The sequence below is a fragment of the Antechinus flavipes genome, chromosome X (assembly GCF_016432865.1).
Source record: "Antechinus flavipes isolate AdamAnt ecotype Samford, QLD, Australia chromosome X, AdamAnt_v2, whole genome shotgun sequence".
NCBI lineage: Eukaryota > Metazoa > Chordata > Mammalia > Dasyuromorphia > Dasyuridae > Antechinus > Antechinus flavipes.
In genome coordinates this window covers 63,454,036-63,477,803 of record NC_067404.1, presented here as the reverse complement: position 1 = coordinate 63,477,803, position 23,768 = coordinate 63,454,036, and the positions used below count along the sequence as shown (strand labels likewise).

The following is a 23,768-nucleotide window of genomic DNA, read 5'->3' as shown; positions in this document are numbered from 1 at the left end:
ACATACGTAATGATACTATTGGAAAAATTAGGATTTGAACCCCAGTATATTATACCACCAAATGTTAGACGAGCAGAGGTGGGAAGCCCTCAGAAGTCATTGGAATTATCCCGTTTGTGTGGTACAAAGCCCAACAGGATGCCACAGAAAGCATCAATTCCTTACTCAGGAGCACAGGAGAGGGCCGGGGTGACAATTGGACCCTTCAATTCTGAACTACAGAAGTACAAACTACAAAAACTCTATGCCAACCTCTTGATTTGACACAATGATACCTCGGTATCCTAAGGGATGTCCCAAATGATACTATCAGAAGAACTGGGATTTGAACCACAGTACTCTGTACCACCAGCCTGTAGACTAGCAGTGGCTGAAGGGCCTACAGATCCATCTGGGTTATCCCTTCCACAGATTACAAGTTAGAAAAGAGGCCCTGAAAAGTGTCAGTTGCTTACTGAAGAGCACGGCAGGAGGCTGTGGTGGGATTTGCATCCCCAGCTTCTGTATTAAAGAACTACAGACTACAAATACTATGCTCTACTCCAACCTCCTGATTTGGCAGAGTAGTCTAAGGGATGTTCCATTGATAAAACTGGGATTTGAATCCGAGGCCCTTTCCCATCAAACTGTGGACTAGCAGAGGTTGGAAAATCCTTAGAAGCCACTGGGGTTATTCCTTTTATGGGGTATTAGGAAAGGGAGGTCCTGAAAAGTGCCAGTTATTTATTCAAGAGCCCAGCAGGTTTGGCTGGGATTTGGACCCCTGGCCTCTAAACCCCAGCCCCCCAAACTCCTAGAATTTGTCAGGGCTTTAAGGTGAATCTTGGCCTTTGTACCAACGCTGGGACAGAGAAAAACCAAAGGGGAAAAGCCCCCAGTGGAAGGGATTGTGAAGCCCAAGCTGGAGGGACATAGACTGCGCCTGTGTACACCTCGGTACCACCCCTCAGGTGGGGGTCCCCAAATTACCTCAACAGTGCCTCTCTGCGAACGGAGGACCCGGAAGGAACTGCACGCTTGCTTTCTCCCTCCCAGAATCAAACAGTTCTGCCCCCGGCTCTGTTGGGGGCAAAGTAAACAAACAGCGTCTCCTAGCGACGGCCTTTGTGACTGCAAGCAATGCACCCTGGTGGGTGGGGTTACGTTGAGGCGGGGCTACTGCAGTGTTCTATCCTCTGGAACTCAGTTCGTCCCGCCCATCTTAACAACTCAGGCAGTTCTTCCCTCCCTCCCCCCCCCCTCCCCCCTCCCCCCTCCCTCCCCCCTTCCCTTTCCCCTTCCCCCCCCTTCCCCCTTTTTTCCATCCTCTCACATTCCCTTTTTCCCTACTCCCCTCGCCCCACCTCTCCCTCCAGCTGTTTCCCCTAACTCTGGCTTCTCCATCTCTCTTCCTCCTCCTCCCACTCCTCCTCCTGATTATCCAAAACCCTGCACTTCCTAGGGCAGCTGCTAGAGAAAATGGGACCCAGGCGCTATCGCGGGTGAAAGCAAAACCAAACCCAGTAAAGGCGTGGGTCCGGCAGGCGCAGAGGAAGAAGAAGAGGCGACGGATCCAACCAGTACCCAAAGAATGAGCACGTTTCGAGTTCGGCCGGCCCAGGCCCGAGACTGCCCTGACATCCTGCGTCTCATTAAAGTAAGCTGCCTCTGGCAGCGCCTCAGGACGGGTGGGGGCAAACCGCCAGGAGGTGGGCTGGGGTGGGTGGGGGGGAGCCAAAGGTAAGGAAGGGTCACTGCCCACAGAGGACACAGAAGGGCTCCACGTGCAGCGTTAAGGGCAATGGCCCTGATCCCTGGAAGACCGCTGTCCAAAACATAAGGGGCCAGGTCCCCCACTGAGAGGTGAGTGGGGGGGAAAGGCTACAGTTAACTGTCAATGGTCATACCCCCACAGCCCCCTAGCCCACAGGGATGGGGCAGGTCCAGAGCTACTGGTATTGGTCCCTATTCCCCACTGCCCCTGCATCCCACTGCCAAACCCTAAAAGTCACAATGAGGCAGAAAGGTTCAGACCTTTCTGAGGGAGGGGTGAAGATCTCGAGCAAGCACTGATGGCCCCTACCTCCCTCTGTACCTATACAGAAGTGACTGTGAGGGGAGATGGTTCAGCCCAAACAGTGATGGCCTCTACCTCCACTGGCCACCCCTAAACGCGACAGAGAGGGGGGAAAGATTCAGAGCGAACAGTGATGGCCCCTATTCCCCACTGCCCACCCACCAATGTGACAGGTAGGGGGGAAGGTTGAGACCTAACAATGATGCCCATCCCTCCAAGTGACAATGATGGTAGGAGGTTCAGACCTAAATATATGTCACCCACCCACTACTGCTCACCCATAAACATGACAGGGTGAGGGGAAGGTTCAGACCTAACAGTGGTGGCCCCTACCCCTACTGCTCTACCCTAAACATGAAAGGTAAGGGGCCCCTATCCCCAGTGTCAAACCCTAAAAGTGAAGAAGATACAGGGAAAGATTCAGACCTAATAGTGATGATCCCTACCTCCCACTGTCCACCCCTATATGTGACAAGGTTCACACCTAACCACTATGGCCCATACGCCTAACTGCGGTTCAGACCTAAGAGTAAAGGCCCCTACTGTCGCTGACCATCCCTAAACCTGACAGGTGTGGGGGGAGATCCAGAACAAACAGTGAAGGCCCCAACTGCCCAGCCCTAAATGTGAAAGGGAGGGGGGGAAGGTTTAGACCTAATAGTGATGGCCCCTACCCCTCACTGGACTACATGTGACAGGTAGCGGGGAACATCCAGAGTAAACAGTGGTGACCAATATTCCTCACAAACCACCCCTTAATTGGAGAGGAAAGCAGGTTCACACCTGAGATAACCTGTACCTCTTACTGCTCCCCAGAGGGGAGAAGGTTCGGACCTAACTGTGATGGGCTCCTTCCCCCACCACCCACTCAGATACTTGACAGAGAAGGGGGAAGATCCAAACCGAACAGTGATGGCCCCTATCCTGATTGCCCAGCACTACATGTGACAGGTATGGGGGAAGGTCTGGACCTAACCGTGATGCCCCCCACCCCCCACTGCCCACCCAGATACTTGACAGAGAAGGAGGAAGATCCAGAGAGAACACCCCCTACTGTCCACACGAAGTGACAGGGAGGGGGAAAAGTTCAGACCTAACAGTGAGGGCCCTTGTTTCCCACTGTCCACTCAGAAACTTGACAGGGAGTGGAAACAGTTCAGACTTAACAGTGATGGCCCCTATCTCCACTGGCCCCCCTAACCATGACAGGAGGGAAGTTCCAGAGTGCACAGAGATGGTCCCTACTGTCCACTGCCCACCCCTCAAAGGGACAAGTAGGGAAGGAGGTTCAGACCTAAAATGATGGCCCCTATCACCCACTGAACACTCCTCAAAGTTACAATAAGGGGAGAAGTTTCAGACCTACCAGTGATGGCCCATTCCTCCACTGCCCACTGAAAAACTTGACAGAGGGGTTAAGATCTGGAGCGAGCATCGATGACCCTTGTCCCCCACTGTCCACACTTACAAGCGACAGGGAGAGGCAAAAGTTCAGATGTAAAAGCGACGGCCCCTATCCCCCTCCACTGCCCACTCAGATACTTAACAGGGAGGGGTGAAGATCTCGAGCAAGCACTGATGGCCCCTACCTCCCTCTGTACCTATACAGAAGTGACTGTGAGGGGAGATGGTTCAGCCCAAACAGTGATGGCCTCTACCTCCACTGGCCACCCCTAAATGCGACAGAGAGGGGGGAAAGATTCAGAGCAAACAGTGATGGCCCCTATTCCCCACTGCCCACCCACCAATGTGACAGGTAGGGGGGAAGGTTGAGACCTAACAATGATGCCCATCCCTCCAAGTGACAATGATGGTAGGAGGTTCAGACCTAAATATATGTCACCCACCCACTACTGCTCACCCATAAACATGACAGGGTGAGGGGAAGGTTCAGACCTAACAGTGGTGGCCCCTACCCCTACTGCTCTACCCTAAACATGAAAGGTAAGGGGCCCCTATCCCCAGTGTCAAACCCTAAAAGTGAAGAAGATACAGGGAAAGATTCAGACCTAATAGTGATGATCCCTACCTCCCACTGTCCACCCCTATATGTGACAAGGTTCACACCTAACCACTATGGCCCATACGCCTAACTGCGGTTCAGACCTAAGAGTAAAGGCCCCTACTGTCGCTGACCATCCCTAAACCTGACAGGTGTGGGGGGAGATCCAGAACAAACAGTGAAGGCCCCAACTGCCCAGCCCTAAATGTGAAAGGGAGGGGGGGAAGGTTTAGACCTAATAGTGATGGCCCCTACCCCTCACTGGACTACATGTGACAGGTAGCGGGGAACATCCAGAGTAAACAGTGGTGACCAATATTCCTCACAAACCACCCCTTAATTGGAGAGGAAAGCAGGTTCACACCTGAGATAACCTGTACCTCTTACTGCTCCCCAGAGGGGAGAAGGTTCGGACCTAACTGTGATGGGCTCCTTCCCCCACCACCCACTCAGATACTTGACAGAGAAGGGGGAAGATCCAAACCGAACAGTGATGGCCCCTATCCTGATTGCCCAGCACTACATGTGACAGGTATGGGGGAAGGTCTGGACCTAACCGTGATGCCCCCCACCCCCCACTGCCCACCCAGATACTTGACAGAGAAGGAGGAAGATCCAGAGAGAACACCCCCTACTGTCCACACGAAGTGACAGGGAGGGGGAAAAGTTCAGACCTAACAGTGAGGGCCCTTGTTTCCCACTGTCCACTCAGAAACTTGACAGGGAGTGGAAACAGTTCAGACTTAACAGTGATGGCCCCTATCTCCACTGGCCCCCCTAACCATGACAGGAGGGAAGTTCCAGAGTGCACAGAGATGGTCCCTACTGTCCACTGCCCACCCCTCAAAGGGACAAGTAGGGAAGGAGGTTCAGACCTAAAATGATGGCCCCTATCACCCACTGAACACTCCTCAAAGTTACAATAAGGGGAGAAGTTTCAGACCTACCAGTGATGGCCCATTCCTCCACTGCCCACTGAAAAACTTGACAGAGGGGTTAAGATCTGGAGCGAGCATCGATGACCCTTGTCCCCCACTGTCCACACTTACAAGCGACAGGGAGAGGCAAAAGTTCAGATGTAAAAGCGACGGCCCCTATCCCCCTCCACTGCCCACTCAGATACTTAACAGGGAGGGGTGAAGATCTCGAGCAAGCACTGATGGCCCCTACCTCCCTCTGTACCTATACAGAAGTGACTGTGAGGGGAGATGGTTCAGCCCAAACAGTGATGGCCTCTACCTCCACTGGCCACCCCTAAATGCGACAGAGAGGGGGGAAAGATTCAGAGCAAACAGTGATGGCCCCTATTCCCCACTGCCCACCCACCAATGTGACAGGTAGGGGGGAAGGTTGAGACCTAACAATGATGCCCATCCCTCCAAGTGACAATGATGGTAGGAGGTTCAGACCTAAATATATGTCACCCACCCACTACTGCTCACCCATAAACATGACAGGGTGAGGGGAAGGTTCAGACCTAACAGTGGTGGCCCCTACCCCTACTGCTCTACCCTAAACATGAAAGGTAAGGGGCCCCTATCCCCAGTGTCAAACCCTAAAAGTGAAGAAGATACAGGGAAAGATTCAGACCTAATAGTGATGATCCCTACCTCCCACTGTCCACCCCTATATGTGACAAGGTTCACACCTAACCACTATGGCCCATACGCCTAACTGCGGTTCAGACCTAAGAGTAAAGGCCCCTACTGTCGCTGACCATCCCTAAACCTGACAGGTGTGGGGGGAGATCCAGAACAAACAGTGAAGGCCCCAACTGCCCAGCCCTAAATGTGAAAGGGAGGGGGGGAAGGTTTAGACCTAATAGTGATGGCCCCTACCCCTCACTGGACTACATGTGACAGGTAGCGGGGAACATCCAGAGTAAACAGTGGTGACCAATATTCCTCACAAACCACCCCTTAATTGGAGAGGAAAGCAGGTTCACACCTGAGATAACCTGTACCTCTTACTGCTCCCCAGAGGGGAGAAGGTTCGGACCTAACTGTGATGGGCTCCTTCCCCCACCACCCACTCAGATACTTGACAGAGAAGGGGGAAGATCCAAACCGAACAGTGATGGCCCCTATCCTGATTGCCCAGCACTACATGTGACAGGTATGGGGGAAGGTCTGGACCTAACCGTGATGCCCCCCACCCCCCACTGCCCACCCAGATACTTGACAGAGAAGGAGGAAGATCCAGAGAGAACACCCCCTACTGTCCACACGAAGTGACAGGGAGGGGGAAAAGTTCAGACCTAACAGTGAGGGCCCTTGTTTCCCACTGTCCACTCAGAAACTTGACAGGGAGTGGAAACAGTTCAGACTTAACAGTGATGGCCCCTATCTCCACTGGCCCCCCTAACCATGACAGGAGGGAAGTTCCAGAGTGCACAGAGATGGTCCCTACTGTCCACTGCCCACCCCTCAAAGGGACAAGTAGGGAAGGAGGTTCAGACCTAAAATGATGGCCCCTATCACCCACTGAACACTCCTCAAAGTTACAATAAGGGGAGAAGTTTCAGACCTACCAGTGATGGCCCATTCCTCCACTGCCCACTGAAAAACTTGACAGAGGGGTTAAGATCTGGAGCGAGCATCGATGACCCTTGTCCCCCACTGTCCACACTTACAAGCGACAGGGAGAGGCAAAAGTTCAGATGTAAAAGCGACGGCCCCTATCCCCCTCCACTGCCCACTCAGATACTTAACAGGGAGGGGTGAAGATCTCGAGCAAGCACTGATGGCCCCTACCTCCCTCTGTACCTATACAGAAGTGACTGTGAGGGGAGATGGTTCAGCCCAAACAGTGATGGCCTCTACCTCCACTGGCCACCCCTAAATGCGACAGAGAGGGGGGAAAGATTCAGAGCAAACAGTGATGGCCCCTATTCCCCACTGCCCACCCACCAATGTGACAGGTAGGGGGGAAGGTTGAGACCTAACAATGATGCCCATCCCTCCAAGTGACAATGATGGTAGGAGGTTCAGACCTAAATATATGTCACCCACCCACTACTGCTCACCCATAAACATGACAGGGTGAGGGGAAGGTTTAGACCTAATAGTGATGGCTCCTACCGTCCACAGCCCACACCTAAACATAAAAGAGATAAGGGAAGATCCATATGACAAGTTGATGGCCCTTGGCCACCACTGTCCATCCTTAGAAGTGACATGGAGGGGAGATCCGGAGCGAACATTTATGGCCCCTACCCCCACTGCCAACCCAGAAACTTGACAGAGAGGGGAGAAGATCAAGAGCTAACAGTGATGGTCCCCACCCCTCAAAATGACAAAAGGAGGAGAGGAGGTTCAAACCTGACAGTGATGGCTCCTATCCCTAACTGCCGACCCTTAAATGTGACAGGGAGGGGGGAAGATCCGGAATGAACAGTGATAGCCCATACCCCAACTGCCCACCCAGATACTTGACAGAGAGCGGGGAAGATCCAGAGGGAACATTGATGGGCCGTACCCCGCACTGTCCACATGAAGTGATAGGGAGATAAGTTCAGGCCTAACAGTGATGGCACCTACCTCCAACTGCCCACCCAGATAATTGACAGTGAGGGGGGGAAGATCCAGAGCGAACAGTAATGACTGCTACTCCACACTGCCTACTCCTCAGTGCCAAGGAAGGGAGGAGGGTTCAGATCTAGCAGTGATGGCCCACATCCCATTGCCCATCCTTAAACTTGAAAAAGAGGGGGGAAGATCCAGAGCAAGCACTGATAAAGTACTCCTACTGCTCAGCCCTAACCATAACAGGCAGGGTAGAAGGTTCAGACCTAACAATGACAAGCTCCCTACCCCCACTGCCCACCCCTCAAAGAGACAAGGGGTAGGAGGTTCAGATGTCACAGTGATGGCCCCTGGCTCCCACTCTCCACTCCTTGAAGTGACATGCAAGGGAGAAGAACCAGAGTGAACATTTATGGCCCCTACCCCCCACTACCCACTTCTTAAAAATGACGAGGGGAGGAGGTTCAGACCTAAAAGTTATGGCCCCTACCCTTACCACCCATTCAGATACTTAACAGAGGAAGATCCAGAGGGAACACTGATGGGCTGTACCCTGCACTGTCCACACGAAGAAGTGACAGGGAGGGGGAAGAGTTCAGACCTAACAATGAAGGCCCCTGTCTCCCACTGCCCGTCTACAAACTTGACAGTGAGGGGAGATGGTTCAGACCAAACAGTGATGGCCCCTACCTCCACTGGCCACCCCTAAATGTGACAGGTTTGGGGGAAGGTTGAGACCTAATAGTGATAGCCCCTACTCCCACAGGCCACCTCTCAATACCTCAAGAAGGGGAGGACGTTCGGATCTGACAGACAGGGACGGGGGAAGACCCCGAGGTAAAGGTTCAGATGTAACAGTGATGGCCCCTACCCCCACTGCTCAACCCTAATTGTTACAGGTAGTTAGGAAGTTTTAACCCTATTGGTGATGGCTCCAACCCCCACTGCCCACCCCTCAAAGTGACGAGGGGAAGAAGTTCCGACCTAACAGTCATGGCCCCTACCCCTAACTGCCCAGCCCAAGGTATGAAAGAAAAGTGAGAAGGTTCAGATATCACTGTGACATCTCCTTCCCCCACTGCCCACCCAGAAACTTGAGGGGAGAAAATCCAGAGAGAACACTGATGACTGCTACCTCCTACTGCCCAGCCCTCAAAGTATCTTAGGAGGGGAGGTTCAGATGCAACACTGATGAATCTTTCCCCCACTGCCCACTCCTAAATGTGACAGGCAGGGCAGAAGGATTAGACCTGACAGTGAAGGCCCCTACCCCCAACTGTCCAATCCTCGAAGTGACAAGGAGGGGAGGAGGTTCAAACCTAACAGTGATGGCCCTTACTCCCATTTCCCCCACCAGAAACTTGACAGTGGGAGAAGAAGGACCAGAGCTAACCATGATGTCTCCTACCCCCCACTGCCCACTCCTCAAAATGACAAGTAGGGGAGGAGTTTCAGACCTAACAGTGAAGGCCCCTACCCCTTAAACTTGAAAGAGAGGGGGGAAGCGGAGCAAACACTAATGACCCTTATCTCCTACTGCTCAGCCCTAACCATAAGAGGCAGGGTGGAAGGATCAGACCTAACAATGACAAGCTGCCTACCTGCCACTGCCCACTCTTCAACGTGACGAGGGGAGGAGGTTCAGATGTCACAGTGATGGCCCCTTCCCCCACTGCTCACCCAGAAACTTGACAGTGAGGGGGGAAGATCCAGAGCAAATAGTGATGGCCCCTATCTCCCACTGCCCACCCCTCAGAGTGACAAGGAGGGGAAGAGGTTCAGGTCTAACAGTGACGGGGAGGGGAGAATATTCATATCTGACAGGGAGTGGGGGGAATGGTTCAGACTTAAAACAGTGATGGCCTCTACCTCCACTGGTGGTCCTAAATGTGACAGGGATAGGGGAAGATCCAGAGGGAATATTGATGACCCCCCCCCACACACCCCATTCCTCAAAGTAACAAGGAGGGGAGCAGGTTCAGACCTGAAATGGCCCATACCTCTAACTACTCACCCCTCAAAGGGACAAGGAGAGGAAGTTCAGATGTAACAGTGATGGCTCCTTCCCCCACTGCCCACCCAGAAACTTGACCCAGAGAGGGGAAGGTTCATTGCGAACAGGGATGGCCCTAGCCGCCACTGCCCACCCCTAAACATGACAGGTAGGACAGAAGAGACCTAACAGTGATGGCCTCTACACCCCATTGCCCACCCAAATACTTGACAGAGGGGGGAAGATCTAGAATGAACACTGATAGCCCCTACTTCCAATTCCCACCCAAAAATGTGACAGAGAGGAAGACTGAGACATAACAGTGATAGCCCCTACCTCCACTGCCCACTCAGAAACTTGACAGAGGGGGGAATATCCAGAGCGAACAGTCCACCTCTTAAAGTCACAAGAATGGGAGGAGGTTGTGAGGAGGTTCTGGCCTAACAGTGATGGCCTTCAGCCTCTACTCCACTAATAGACAAGACAGGGAAGGGGGTAAGACACAGAGGTAAAGTTGATGGCTCCTATCCCCCACTGCCCATCCCTCAAAATGACAAAGAGGGGAGGATGTTTCGAAGGAACAATGAAGAGACAGCCTAACAAGACAGGGAGGGGGGAAGATCCAGAGTTGAAGGTGATGGCCCCTGGCCTCCCTGTCCACCTGTACAAGTGACATGGAGGGGGGGCAGTTCAGACCTAATAGTGATAGCCTCTACTGTCCACTGCCCACCCCTACTGTGTACACCTTAGTGACAGAGAGGGGAGAAGGTTCATATCTAACAGTGATGGCCCCTACTCTCCATTGTTCAACCCTATACCTGAAAGGTAGGGGGTATGATTCAGACCTAACAGGGATGGCCCCTACCCCCCACTGTCCAGCCAGAACCATGACAGGGAGGGGGGATGGCCCCTACCCTCACTGCCCAGCCAGAACCATGACAGGGAGGGGGGATGGTTCGGACCTAACAGGGATGGCCCCTACCCTCACTGCCCAGCCAGAACCATGACAGGGAGGGGGGATGGCCCCTACCCCCCACTGCCCAGCCAGAACCATGACAGGGAGGGGGGATGGCCCCTACCCCCCACTGCCCAGCCAGAACCATGACAGGGAGGGGGGATGGCCCCTACCCTCACTGCCCAGCCAGAACCATGACAGGGAGGGGGGATGGCCCCTACCCCCCACTGCCCAGCCAGAACCATGACAGGGAGGGGGGATGGTTCGGACCTAACAGGGATGGCCCCTACCCTCACTGCCCAGCCAGAACCATGACAGGGAGGGGGGATGGCCCCTACCCCCCACTGCCCAGCCAGAACCATGACAGGGAGGGGGGATGGCCCCTACCCCCCACTGCCCAGCCAGAACCATGACAGGGAGGGGGGATGGCCCCTACCCTCACTGCCCAGCCAGAACCATGACAGGGAGGGGGGATGGCCCCTACCCCCCACTGCCCAGCCAGAACCATGACAGGGAGGGGGGATGGCCCCTACCCTCACTGCCCAGCCAGAACCATGACAGGGAGGGGGGATGGCCCCTACCCCCCACTGCCCAGCCAGAACCATGACAGGGAGGGGGGATGGCCCCTACCCTCACTGCCCAGCCAGAACCATGACAGGGAGGGGGGATGGCCCCTACCCCCCACTGCCCAGCCAGAACCATGACAGGGAGGGGGGATGGCCCCTACCCTCACTGCCCAGCCAGAACCATGACAGGGAGGGGGGATGGCCCCTACCCCCCACTGCCCAGCCAGAACCATGACAGGGAGGGGGGATGGCCCCTACCCCCACTGCCCAACCAGAACCATGACAGGGAGGGGGGATGGTTCGGACCTAACAGGGATGGCCCCTACCCTCACTGCCCAGCCAGAACCATGACAGGGAGGGGGGATGGCCCCTACCCCCACTGCCCACCCAGAAACAAGACAGGGAGAAGGCAGGTGAGGGCTGTGATAGCCCCATCTATGTTACAGGTGGGGAGGGGGGCGCAAGTTCAGAGCAAAGGGTAATAATTCTTCCCTTTCCAATGAGGGCACACCTGATGGCAGCAGGTACACAGTAAAGGCCCCAGATCTCCAGAGAAGTGAGCTAGGTTGTGGAAATGTCTAGAACTTAGGGTCAGAGTCTCTGCCTCCCCTTTCTCGAAATTGAGAAATTCAGAAAACTGAGGGGGGTAGGGAAGTTTTAGTTTAAGGTGGTGGCCCCAAGCTTTCCTCCTAGAGGTGATTCAGAAGTGGCAGATCTGGTGTTGAGAGATGTCCCCCACCCCCGAGAGAGGTAAGCCAGGAGTGACAATATCCAGAGCATCCCCACTTGCCTAGAGAGATGTGCAGGAGTGGGGCAAGTATAAAGCTTAGGATCATAGGTCCTGTCCTCTGCAGAGAGATGGAGGAGGGCAGTTGCAGAATTATGGGGGCCATGCGCCCAATTACCCAGTGCAGCAATGCTGAGGGTCCAGAGATAAGAGCCTCTGGACCCTCAGCAGGAAGTAGAGGGAGGCAGGACAGACCCATAGCTGATGGAGATGCCCCCCAGCCTGTAGTAGCAGGAGGTAGCCCACATCTCCCACAGAATGGGTGGCCAGGTGGGTCCTGAGTTAACAGCGATAGCCTTTGAGCCCCATCTCTAGGAGGCCTGAGGGGTGGCAGGTCCATAGCCCCGACAGAAAGATGAGTGGGAAGATAACAGATCCACAGCTAAGGGCTATGGTCTTTACCCTGTCAGGATGGGTACGAAGGGGCAGTGGATCCTCCAGGTTGGGAGTTAAGCAGAGTAACCCTTCATTCCTTCCTCTTGCTGCTCCACTCCCTATCAAGACTTGAGTAGAATACAAGGAGGTGATTGCACCTTTGCAGAAAGGTGGCCCAGAGAAAAGGCAGGTCTTGAGTTAGGAGGGATGGCTTCCCCCCAGGAAGGTCTACTGAGAGATGGCAGAGCCAAGAACCCTAGGCTGCCACTGAGAGGTGCAAGAGGAGCAGGAGGTCCAAAGATCTCAGCAATGCCCCCCCCCAGCCCCTGCAGAGAAGTTCTAGAACTGTCTCCCTCACTTCTCTGCTTCTGGTCCACCACAGAGATGAGCAGGTAGGCAATGGGAGCAGAGATCATTCCGCCCCTGCCCGGGCGAATTGGGAGGTAACAAGGCAGGAAGGAAGCTAGATAGCTGCCCCCTCTGGAGGAGTGCAGGACCAGAGTTAAGGAAGATGATGTCTGCCACCTGCAGAGGGGTGAGCTAGGGAGCGGAAATTTCCACTTTAAGCCAATGGCCCCTGTCTTGTCAGGCCAGATGCTAGCAGGAGGCACATCACTAGCTAAGGGTGCCTGGCCTCCCACAGAGAGGCGAGTGAGAGGGGGACAAATCCAAAGCTAACAATGCTAGCCCCTGCCTCCCTTTGGAGGTGACAAAGGGAAGATTGTAGGTTCAAGCATAATGGTGATGACCCCTGCCAGGATGGATGTTGGAAACAGGAAGTTAGTAGGTTCAGAGCCAGGGCTAATTACAAATGTCCCTTTCCAAGAGAAGTGACTGGGAGTGGGAAAATAAAGTGCTACGGTCCCTGTCTCCCACAGAGGTGAGTGGGAGGGTGGTGGGTCCAGAGCTAGCGACTCGAGGTGGGACAGTGCTAAGAGGGTGGCTTTTGCGGCACTTCAGCCGGGAGTAGCAGGAATGCTTGTCCATCTTTTAGATAACCTCCAATTCTTCCAGCTTCTTCAGTCAGGATAATGAGAATATTATCCCAGATAGGTGTTTGATGGGACTTACTTTTCAGATAATCACAAATCTCAGCAGAAATCAAGATCAAGACAGAGCTAACCATAGGGACTACAGGAACCACTAATTCAATCTCCAACTAATGTTGAGATGGAAATCGTCTTGCCCTGAATCACACAGTAAATGGAAGAACCCAGATTCAATGCCAAGGATCTTTATACTGCATGACAATGCCTCCTGTCCAGGAGCCCTAAACCTTTTCTGTACTCTTGACACTCATACACTTAAACACTGACATAAGCCAAAAGGTCCATCACTTACTACATCTATCAATGCACAAGCCAAGTGAAAATTATCAAATCCACCTAGCCCCTGACTGGTATCCTATCAAAAGTAGTACTACTGTCATTTATTCTGTGAGGTTTTTTTTGGCAAGGAGTGAGTCACAGTCTTTTGCCCCTGACAGAATGGCCACCCGGCCAACATTTGCTTTGACTACACTATCTCATCTCTGTAGCCTGGTATGATTTTCCCACTGAACAAGGAAGGGATCAAGCAGATCCAAGTTTTGTGGTTTTGAACAAAACTTTGAGTGGGGATGGGTGGGGGTGGGTGGATGCATGTGCTTGGGCCATCACACTTATCTCTGTTTACCTGTTAAGTATGGGCTCATATCTCTGTGAGGGTCCTGGGGCCCTTATCTCTGGATACGTGGCCTCCCAGGACATCAGATCACCTCATTTCTTTTTATTACAGCTCTACCAATGCTTCGCCCAGGATACGTTTGGAATACCTTCCCCCTCCCCCCGCTCGCTATCATCCTTTTTCTCCCTCCCTCACGTTTCCGACACAAGTCGACAACCTTTCCCAGACCTGTATTTAAGCAAACATATTGAGTTTCTCCACTTTGAGCAGCAAATGTAGCAGTGCAATCGCATGCTGGACCTAGAGTAATGTTGTGCTCATGTGGCCTCAATGGGGAAATGAGTGTATTTTCCTGATAGCTGCAGTTTACCATGTTTAGCATCGAAACTCTTTGCTGTAAGCAGATCTTAATATCATATGCTTCCCAGTCTTCTTAGGGAAAAAGTCACTTTTAAACATTTCATTTTTTTTCATGACAAAGTACAAGGAATACTAGGCTTGAAATTAGAGTACCTGCCACTTAGCACCCTGAGCACGTCACCACCCTTCTGGGTATTAACTTGGGGAACTCCCAGTATAGAATCTTCCTCCAGTATTGCAAGTTGGCATCTCAGTTGCAAAACACCATCTCTTGGCTGATTTTGTTAGGGGCTAATCAAGGATTTAAGGCTATTTGTCCCTATCCAAAATGACCACAAACTGCATTTTAAGTCCTTGCATCTGCTAGACGACGAGATTTCCTGTCTCTTCCTTTACTATCAAGTTACCAGTTGCCATTTCTCAATGCTGTTAGCATGCTAATCTTTAGCAGGCCTCAGTCCTGCTTTCTTCCTCATCCCATCTCCAGTTGCTTCTAATCAACTGAGAGCTGTGAAAACATAACTACAAACTTGTTAGAACTGTACATAAAAATGACCAAGTGTTCTAAAGGGTCTGATAAAGTCGAGCTTTTAAATAGATTTTTCTGACATCTATTTTGATTTTTGAGAGACCTTTAAAAACCCCTCAGTTCTTTTATGTATGAGATTTATCTCAATTCTCTCTGGATAATTCAGGGGCCATTTCAAGGATCCAGTGATACAATTACAACCCTTTTTACACCTTAGGAGAGGGTTTCAAGAGTTCCCCCGGTCAATATAATTCATTCCTCTATGGTCTATCTTAGCTAAGTTGAGCCTTATCTGATAGACACATTATCATGGTGGGGTTTCCATCTGTCAGAGCTTTTAACTGGCCTAGCCTTTTAGAGCTCAAAAGGACCTCCAGGCCATAGTGAGGCAGCAGAGGAGGCTTTTGGAGAATAGCAGTTGCAGTTATTTTTAAAACAGACTCATGCATTCTTTTGCTATATACATGTTTCATGTTTGGTGGGACCATTATAGATGCACCCACCTTTTGAAGGGCAGGGGTAAATCTTCACTCAATTTGTCCACTGTACTATGTAAGAAGGTAAAATCTTTCAAATAATGATGATCTAATCCCCAAGAATTACCTATAAAATTGTAACCCGGATTCCTTTTCTCCTTAACAGGAATTAGCTGCTCATGGAAATAATACTGATGCTGTAAAGATAACCATTATAGGTAAGGTATGAGATGGTATTTCTAGAGACTGAAAAGTGAGGGTCACATAAGCTGCTAGTTTACGGGTATGATGAATACGCTATTTATGCCGTCCTTTGTATGTACTGCCGACATTAGGCGTTTCTAAAGGATGTGCTGTTTTATCTGCGACGTATTATCCTTAATTTATATTCGTTAGGCAGAAATGGGGAATTAGAGGTACAAAGGGCTAGGGACCAGGGAGCCTAGGCCTCAGCTTTAGGCTCCAATAAGATTAACAAGCTATGTGACCTTAACAAAGTAATTTCCTCTCCTTGTGCCTCATTTTTCTCTTCTATGAGCCAAGGATAATGCCAATTGTCCTACCCAACTCTTCCCCCATAGAGCTTTCGTGAGGAAATGCATACTTGAAGTGCACTGGCTTATATGATTGCCGTTACGTTTCTAATACCCGTTAGCACTCTCCCCAGACAGAAGCTAGAAGTTGTTTGGCTGGGAAACACTTGCTCACACATTTCCACGCCCCAGACTGTTCCTCTGCTTTTCGCTCCTACACACCAAACTACAGAGGTGATAGTTGTGTCTAGAGTCCCGAGGTTAGGTGACATTCACCAGCTGTGAGCAATGCCCTTCCCCCAAATCTCAGTTTCTTATTTTGTAACATGGAGATATTTTCACCATCTCATTTGGCTGTTGTGAGCAAAATGCCACGTGAGCCATCGAGCAAAATGCCACTATAGAAACATGAGTGTTACTGCCTTTCCCTCCTTTTGTGGCCGATGGGATGATAATCTAGAAACCCTGTTACTTGCAAGTTATACAACTTGAAAGAGGCTGCTAGAACTAAAGGAGATACACTCACCTAAGGCACCACTAGGAAGAGTAACACTCTTCTTCCATCATGAGATTAAATGCTTTGTTTTATTATAGAAATCTAGCTAAGATTAAGTCAAAAGATTTGAATTCTTCAGTATAAAATACTGAAGGCCGTGGTGTGAACACCAAAAGGCAGCTTAAAAGAGGTTGCTGTTATTATGAGGTAGTGTGGGTACCCTATGTAGGTAGGATGCTGGTCTAGAGGCCACAAAAAACTATGTTCCAATCCCATCTGCCATTTATCGGCAAGTCACTTTATAAACCTCACTGAATTGCAAGCAACCATGACATCTTTTCTAAGACAGGAATGGGATGCAGTATGCATCAGTGGAGGGAGTTCCCACACCAATGAAATAAAAAATCATTGACATATCAATAAATTAGTAAAAAATCCTCAATATTGTGAATCAGATAAATATAGAATTAAATCATTGAATCCCATAGTGTAAGAATACAGATTCTCTCACGTGCCACTGAAACTTAAGTTCGATTTCCAACAAAAAGCATGATTTCGTATCGCATATAGTAGCCTTATGGTATGAGCTGGTAATACAGTTCTCATGGAGCTTAAGACGAAAGCCAGTTGACAAAAACACGTCACTAAAGAAATGGAGGGTTTTTTTTGGCGGAGGTGGAGGGAAGGAGAGGTGAGACTACCCCCTTGACATATCCTCTTGCACATGTCTCGGTGCCATTATTAGAATACGCTATCTCCACAGGGATGGCAAGTCCAACCCAGGGTGGCAATCTGTGTTAGTAGTTATCACAGGTCAATGCTGACCTTCAGAGTCGGATCCTCTGTTTCACTGAAATAAGAGAGACTAAATCAAAAGAATGGATCTTTATGGAAGTAGCATACCCAAAAGGGGAACTCATTATCATTTAGAAAAAATGATTTAGCACAAGGTAGACGACTGCTGCCATGTGATGCCAGAAACATTTTGTACTATTCCCAGTTTGCCGTAACCCCTGTGTAGTCTTTGAATGGCATTCATCTCCACATCCTCCTCAGTTCAGCCTTTTTTTTCCCTTGCCCCTTTCAAATGACGAAGCCTGTATGCCGTAGTTGAGGCAGGCAAGCTAGAAGGTGGGCAAGTTGCTTGGGCCCCGGAAGTCACTACTCTAAGGTTCTATATGTGGATTGACCTTTCAGACTTACTTAAAGATGGCTTTGGGGACCATCCTCTTTACTACTGTCTTATCGCAGAAGTACCAGATGAAGCTCAGCTGACAGGTAAGCTACACTTCCCTTAACTATTTTCATACTGACCACTCTTGCCAACAAGATGAAGTATAAGAAAAAGCACTAGTTAAATAGAGGAGTAAGGGGGCTCTATTGGGGAAGTTCACACAGCTCATGTGTTACAGAGAGAGAGCTACAGTATGTAATCGTATTCCCAGTAGTAAACTTTGCTATTGTCCTTTAGAATAAGGAAGGAGAAAGATGAAAGAAAAGTTTTGGATCCCACTTTCAAATTGAAGGTGGCCACGGACAATAGGTAAAACATATTTCCTGGGGAAATGTGAAGCCATATTCTATAGGCCTACTCCTACTGAGATGATTTCCTGCCTAGGAAAAACTTCCATTAAAATTCTTTGGTGACATACTACCAAAGGTCTTGAGGAACTAAGGAAATTGGTAACAGAGACTGGCAATCAGTAATTCCTGTTCGTAGACTCAAGCAGAGCCTGGAAATATACTGCCAATGAATTCTTTAAAAAATTCATTTTGAAGGACTAATACAACAAATATTTTGATACTCAATAAAAATCAAAGCACTCAACCTTTTGCACACTCCATCTCTAGGCACGCTGACAGTAGGTTTTGCAATGTACTATTTCACCTATGATCCTTGGATTGGCAAGTTACTCTACCTGGAAGACTTCTATGTCGTGGAACCTTTTCGAGGTAAAACTCTCTCATCAATCAGCAAAGTTTTAGTGTTGACTATGTCCCAGACATTCTGATAAGAACCAAGGCTGCAAAGACAGGCAAAAATACTTCCCGTGCTCAAGAAACTTACATTGTAATGGGGATCATTTTGTAGGGTAGGGAGAGACTTGAGGCAGGGAGACCAATCCGAAAGCTGCTGTATTGGTATTGGCAAGAGGCGACGAAGGCTTAAACTAGAGTTGTAATTATATGAGTAGGGAGAAGTGGCTACATAAGATGTTGGGAAGGAAGAAATGGCAAGATTTGGCAACTGATATGTGGGCAAAGTCCATGCATGACGCCAGGTTCCTAAGTGTGAGTGCTCTCAATAGTAAAAGTAAAGTTTAGGAGAGGGCTGGCTTTATGGGAAAGATGAGTTCTGCTATAAAAATGTTGAGTTCGAGATACCTATAAGGACAAGTTTTTGAAATGTCGAACAGTCTGGCTCTATTCAGCATAATGTTAATAGAATCAAGGGAGATGGATGCCCAAAAGTAATGGTGAGGTGGAATTGCAGTCCAGGGGAAAAATAAGACTGGGTATAGAGATATAGGAATCAGCTTAGAGGCAGGCAGATCAGCACAAAGATGAGTTCCCTGGGAGCTGATGAATTGAGACAGGCTGAGGTCTTCAAGTGAGATAGTACGAAAAGAAAACAGAAGAGGGTCCAGGACAGAAACTTGTAGTGACCTACAATTAGTGAGCATGACGTGGATGAAGATACAGCAAAAAATAATGAGGAATAATCAAACACCTAACAGAGTCAGGAGATGATAGTACCAGGAAAACCTAGAGAGCAGAGAATATCCAGGAGGAGAGGGTTATTAATAGCATCAAAAGCCACAGAAAGGCTAAGAAGGATGAGGAATGAGGAAAGGCATTTGGTGAAAGCAGTTTCAATTGAATGAGAAAGTTTCAAGCCATTCTGCAAAGGGTTTAGAGGAGGGTGAGAAAGGAAGCAAAGCCACCTGGTGTTGGCAGCTTTCTTAAAGTATAGCCAAAAGGGAGGAGAGATACAGGATACTAAGAAGAGACACAGGGAGGTCTGGAACATGTGAGGGTATTTTGTAAGACGGTTGGAATATGAGCATGTTTGTAGCTAGCAGGGAAGGGTCCAAATGACAAGGGGCGGGGGGAACAGACGACACACAAAGAGAGACAGGAGAGAGAGAGACAGACAGACACACACACACACACAGACACGGGGTGGGGGAGACAATCTATTGGAGAAAACAGGATAGACAGGATGAGATCAAGGATACAATAATTTGCCTTGGCAAGGAGAAAGATGTTGTCTTCATCCAAGAAGGATGAAGGTGACAGTGAAGGAAATAGTGAGGGAAGACATTTGAGTGATGGTGGGAAAGAGGGAGCTCATGGCAAATTGCCTCAATTTTTCTGTTCTGCTAGGTAGTGAGGTCCTTGGTGGAAAGGGTAGGAATAGAAGGGTGTTGTGGGAGGGTTCAGGAGAGAGGAGGTTTGGAACAGCTGTGGTGGTGAGTGGGATAAAGAATCGATTTCCTTTTCTCAGGGAGAGGCCAGTTGAAATTGGAGAACATAAATTTGTAACACATTTAACATGATTTTGTGACTTCCCCCAGCTCTATTTAGCATAATGTCAATAGGATCAAGGGAGGTGGATGTTTGAAAATAAACCAGGATTGGGTCATGGCATGACATGAGTGACAAGAGGACACTGAGGCAAGGAATTCAGCTTGGGTGGATGGAAATACTGGAGGACCTGATGAGGATAAAGAATGGAGTTAGGGAAAGATGGAATGAAAAAAAAGGTTATGGTCAGATAAAAGAATTTCAGAAGACACAAACATCAAGGTTGGGATACTTGTGGATGATGGCAGGATCAAGGATAGTTCTGTATGGTTCAGGTGTAAAACAGAAGGCTGCATTATGGGAACTCAAGGGATTGAGGAACTGACAATTTAGGGTATTTGAAGGAAAATCAGTATTAATATTTACAAGCCTACTATCACAAGGTTAAGGGTTTTGACTTGTGAACCTTCTTCAACTCACTGTAGAAGGAGGGTATAGAGGGGGTCAGTAGATAATGACCATCAGATTCTGGATCGAGTAATGAATTTGGCTACTTGGAAGTATAAAGTAATACTTAAAGTTTAGGAATCAGAGATGGGATTTATGCATCAACACGCAGAACATTAATGAACTGTAATTATGTTTTGAGAAGCACTGTTCTCTAAATCAATGACATTATCAGTCTGGACCAAAAGAAAAAGAGTGTTATCTCAATTCTTCATTTAATTTTTTACATTCTGATTCAAAGATATTAATTTTTTTTGTTTCCTATTCAGGACTTGAATTAGGTAGACTACCACAACATATTTTCCTTTAAAAGAACTGTCTCTTCCTTCATTTGTGAGTTGAGAGTAGATGAGACATTCTCTTGTCTTCAAAAGGTGAAGAAGACATGCTTATTTACTGATCTTTAAAAAAAATTCAACAAACCAAATTCTTTTCTGAATATGAAATCCACAATGTAACACTAAGCACATATGTCTGTGGGTATGGACAAATTAGATGTGAAATTTGTATTTGTAGCTAGTGCAGATGGCATGAATTTGGTACTTGGGCTACTTTTTCTGTTCTCATTTTTGCATTTTCTATTTTAAAGGTTTAGGTATCGGACCCGAAATTTTGAGGAAACTAAGTCAGGTTTGTACAACTTACAATCAGTATTTGTAATTTACATGTTATCCATTTATCTTTAAAATTTTAACTTACTCTTTGGAATTATATAATTGTATAATTATTTAATCCAGACAGTTGAATACAAAAATATAGCAGCAGAATAGTATAAAGGAAAAGGTCCCGGGCATAGAGTTGCAGGGGGGCGGGGAACCAGTGTTAAAATCTGGCCACTAGAACTTTAGTTTTGTGCTGGGGGTTGGGGGGCAGGTGACTGTCTCTTTGAGATGCATTTTTTCCAATCTGGAAAACGGTATTAACACTTTCAGGCCAACCATGGTTGTGAAAATCAAATATACATAAGGCTCTTTGTGAATGTCAGCTATTATCGTAAACGGATATTGTATAAATTTGATTTGAAACTAATACGCTTTACATCCATAAATTTTCTGGACTTGGAAACAGGTAGACCTGGGTTCAAATCTTGCCATAAACACTCATTAAGAATGTGACTCTGATCAAGTCACTTGACCTCTGTCAGCCTCAGTTTCCTTGTCCATAAAATGGGGGTAATAACATCTACCCCCCAGAGGGGTTTTGAGGATCAAATGACAGTCCTTGAGTACAATACTTTGCAAACCTTAGAATGATAATATAAATGCCAGTCATTTATTATCATTCTATTTTCTTTAGAGAAGCTTCATTATACTATTACTATAAAGGAGAATTGTCCCTAAGGCAGTTCGTCCAATGATACTTCCATTAGTTAAGTAGAGGGTACAGGGGCTTTGGTACAAGACGATTTCACCCCTCCGGTGAGGTTCCACAGTATACAGGGGAAAATAGCACCCTAAGTCCAAGTTCTTTTATGCTATAATTGATAGAAAAGTCAATAAAATTTGTAGTGGTACTAATGAGTGGCACTAGTATGGGGGTTGTTAAATTTGAAACAATGGAATTTCATCCATTCTGCAGATATGAAATGCTCCGAGAGGAATCTTGCAAGAATATTTCCTTAGAAGTAATAGATGTGCACACAATGCCTCTCACATACGGCCAGCCTTTTCTGAATGAAGGAATGAATCTACTAATCCACTTTCAAATAAGAATACCCCTTCTTTGCTTTTGTAAACAGATAGCAATTACCAGTGGCTGCAGCTGCATGAACTTTCTTGTAGTCATATGGAATCAGACATCTACCGAATACTACATCAAGCGGGGGGCCCGGGACTTATCCACTCAGGAAGGTTGGCATCTGTTCCGGTTTAACAAAAAGGAGCTTTTAAAAATGGCAAATGAAGACTGAAGGTGCCCCCGAATTGCCATTCTAAGGTCTAAATCCTCATGCTATTGATTTCCTCATACCACATGTCACATCCCCAACCTCTGGTCTGATTCTGCACATAGACTAGTTGCTCTTAACAGCTGGTGAAAGAATAAATTCTTGGTTATTTGCATCTAACTTACCTTGTTTGTCCAGTGCTTTTAGCTTTCTGTCGGCCAGCCTAGAGCTACAGAAATGTAAATTTTGTGCATTCACTTGCAGACAGGTTTGGTTCTAGAAATTCCCTTTGAACAAATAATGAAGCTGCCCTGGAAGACCTGACCTGGAGTTTTCTATCCTATACTTTACACATCGGAGATGGGGGAATTTGATCTGAGTTTGTTTTCTGTTTGGCTTCCATTTCCCTGGATACAACTTTGGGGTAGTAATTCCAGGTATTTTGGTTTAGAAGAGAGCAACTGGAACAATCAAAACATTGAATTTGAAGTAAGATGCCCTCCATGTGAATGCTCCCTCTATCACTACTTGGGTGATCTCAGGAAGTCACCTCTTTCTTGGCCTTAGTTTTCCCATCCATAAAATGAGAGTAGTAGATCAGATGGTCTCCGAGATCCCTTCACTGCTCTGAACCCCAGTGGAAATAATCAGAAATAGTACTACAAGTAGACACAGGTAGTGATCTCTTTAAAGGTAAAAGCAAGGCCTGGCTCAGATGAACCTTTTTTAGATATAATCACTATAACAATGAACATAACTGAATGATTTTACTGGTAATATGCCTTGGCCATATAGCCAGGATGCTCACGGTCTAGACCACAGGTCCAGAATGTGTATTGTCATCGATAGCTCTGAAAGATAGTCCCAAATGGCTTCATGCTCTCCTAGGCCTGCAGACTAATTTAAGGTCCTCTGTACTAATGCATCAGAAAGGGACAGGGAAGAGAGGAGGGAAGGAAATAAGCATTTATAGAGCACCTATTATGTACGTGTCAGGTACCGTGCTAAGTAAAAGTAAGGCTTTTACAAATAGTCTCTCATCTCATCTCACAACAACCAGACAAGGAAACTGAGGCTGAGAGCCAAGTGACTTGTCTAGGGTCACATAGCTAGTAAGTATCTGTGCCGAATTGAAACTCGGTTCTTCCTGATTCTAGACACAGCACACTAATAACTAGTAGCATTACACCAGGCCTAACACCAAAGACAACAGTTGACAATATTTTGTCTTATAATGAGTTTTCAAATAACATGGGCTATTCTTTTGGGATTTGTGAACTTAAATATAGCACTGGTTTGCTTAACAAACTTTAAAATGAAATTAAGGCACAAACTTCAATCAAATGGTTTCGAAGCTATTATTCCAGCTATTGGTTGGATGGAAAGAGAAGTGTGAAATCATTTCCTACAATGTAATTTGCGAGTTGAAGCCTAATACATATTCCCCATTTTAATGTGCTGTTATGATTTGGTAAGTAGGCTACATTCACTTTTCCTCTTTCTTATAGCATTACTTAAAGTATGAGACTTC

The 23,768-nt window shown here is 48.1% G+C and overlaps 1 protein-coding gene across 2 annotated transcripts; it reads left to right on the top strand.

Moving 5' to 3' along the window:
• Positions 1 to 1,249: 1,249 nt before the first annotated feature.
• SATL1 (spermidine/spermine N1-acetyl transferase like 1) lies at positions 1,250 to 22,417 on the top strand. 2 transcript variants are annotated; one of them, XM_051968548.1, is made up of 6 exons: positions 1,250 to 1,636; positions 15,455 to 15,506; positions 17,515 to 17,595; positions 18,169 to 18,270; positions 20,942 to 20,982; positions 21,931 to 22,183. In XM_051968548.1, exons 1-6 carry the CDS (start codon positions 1,571 to 1,573, stop codon positions 21,934 to 21,936), a joined length of 348 nt encoding a protein of 115 aa, XP_051824508.1. In that variant the 5' UTR covers positions 1,250 to 1,570; the 3' UTR covers positions 21,937 to 22,183. The 2 variants fall into 2 exon arrangements, with proteins under 2 accessions (XP_051824508.1, XP_051824507.1); XM_051968547.1 differs by having other exon boundaries at positions 1,252 to 1,636; positions 22,091 to 22,417.
• Positions 22,418 to 23,768: the final 1,351 nt, after the last annotated feature.

What these genes read in the sequence shown, in the direction of transcription:
- SATL1 (XM_051968547.1), top strand. Translation starts at nt 1,571, where the DNA reads ATGAGCACGTTTCGAGTTCGGCCGGCCCAGGCCCGAGACTGCCCTGAC. An exon ending in ACATCCTGCGTCTCATTAAA is followed by an intron (nt 1,637 to 15,454) that starts GTAAGCTGCCTC and finishes TCTCCTTAACAG; the next exon opens with GAATTAGCTGCTCATGGAAA. An exon ending in TGTAAAGATAACCATTATAG is followed by an intron (nt 15,507 to 17,514) that starts GTAAGGTATGAG and finishes TTGACCTTTCAG; the next exon opens with ACTTACTTAAAGATGGCTTT.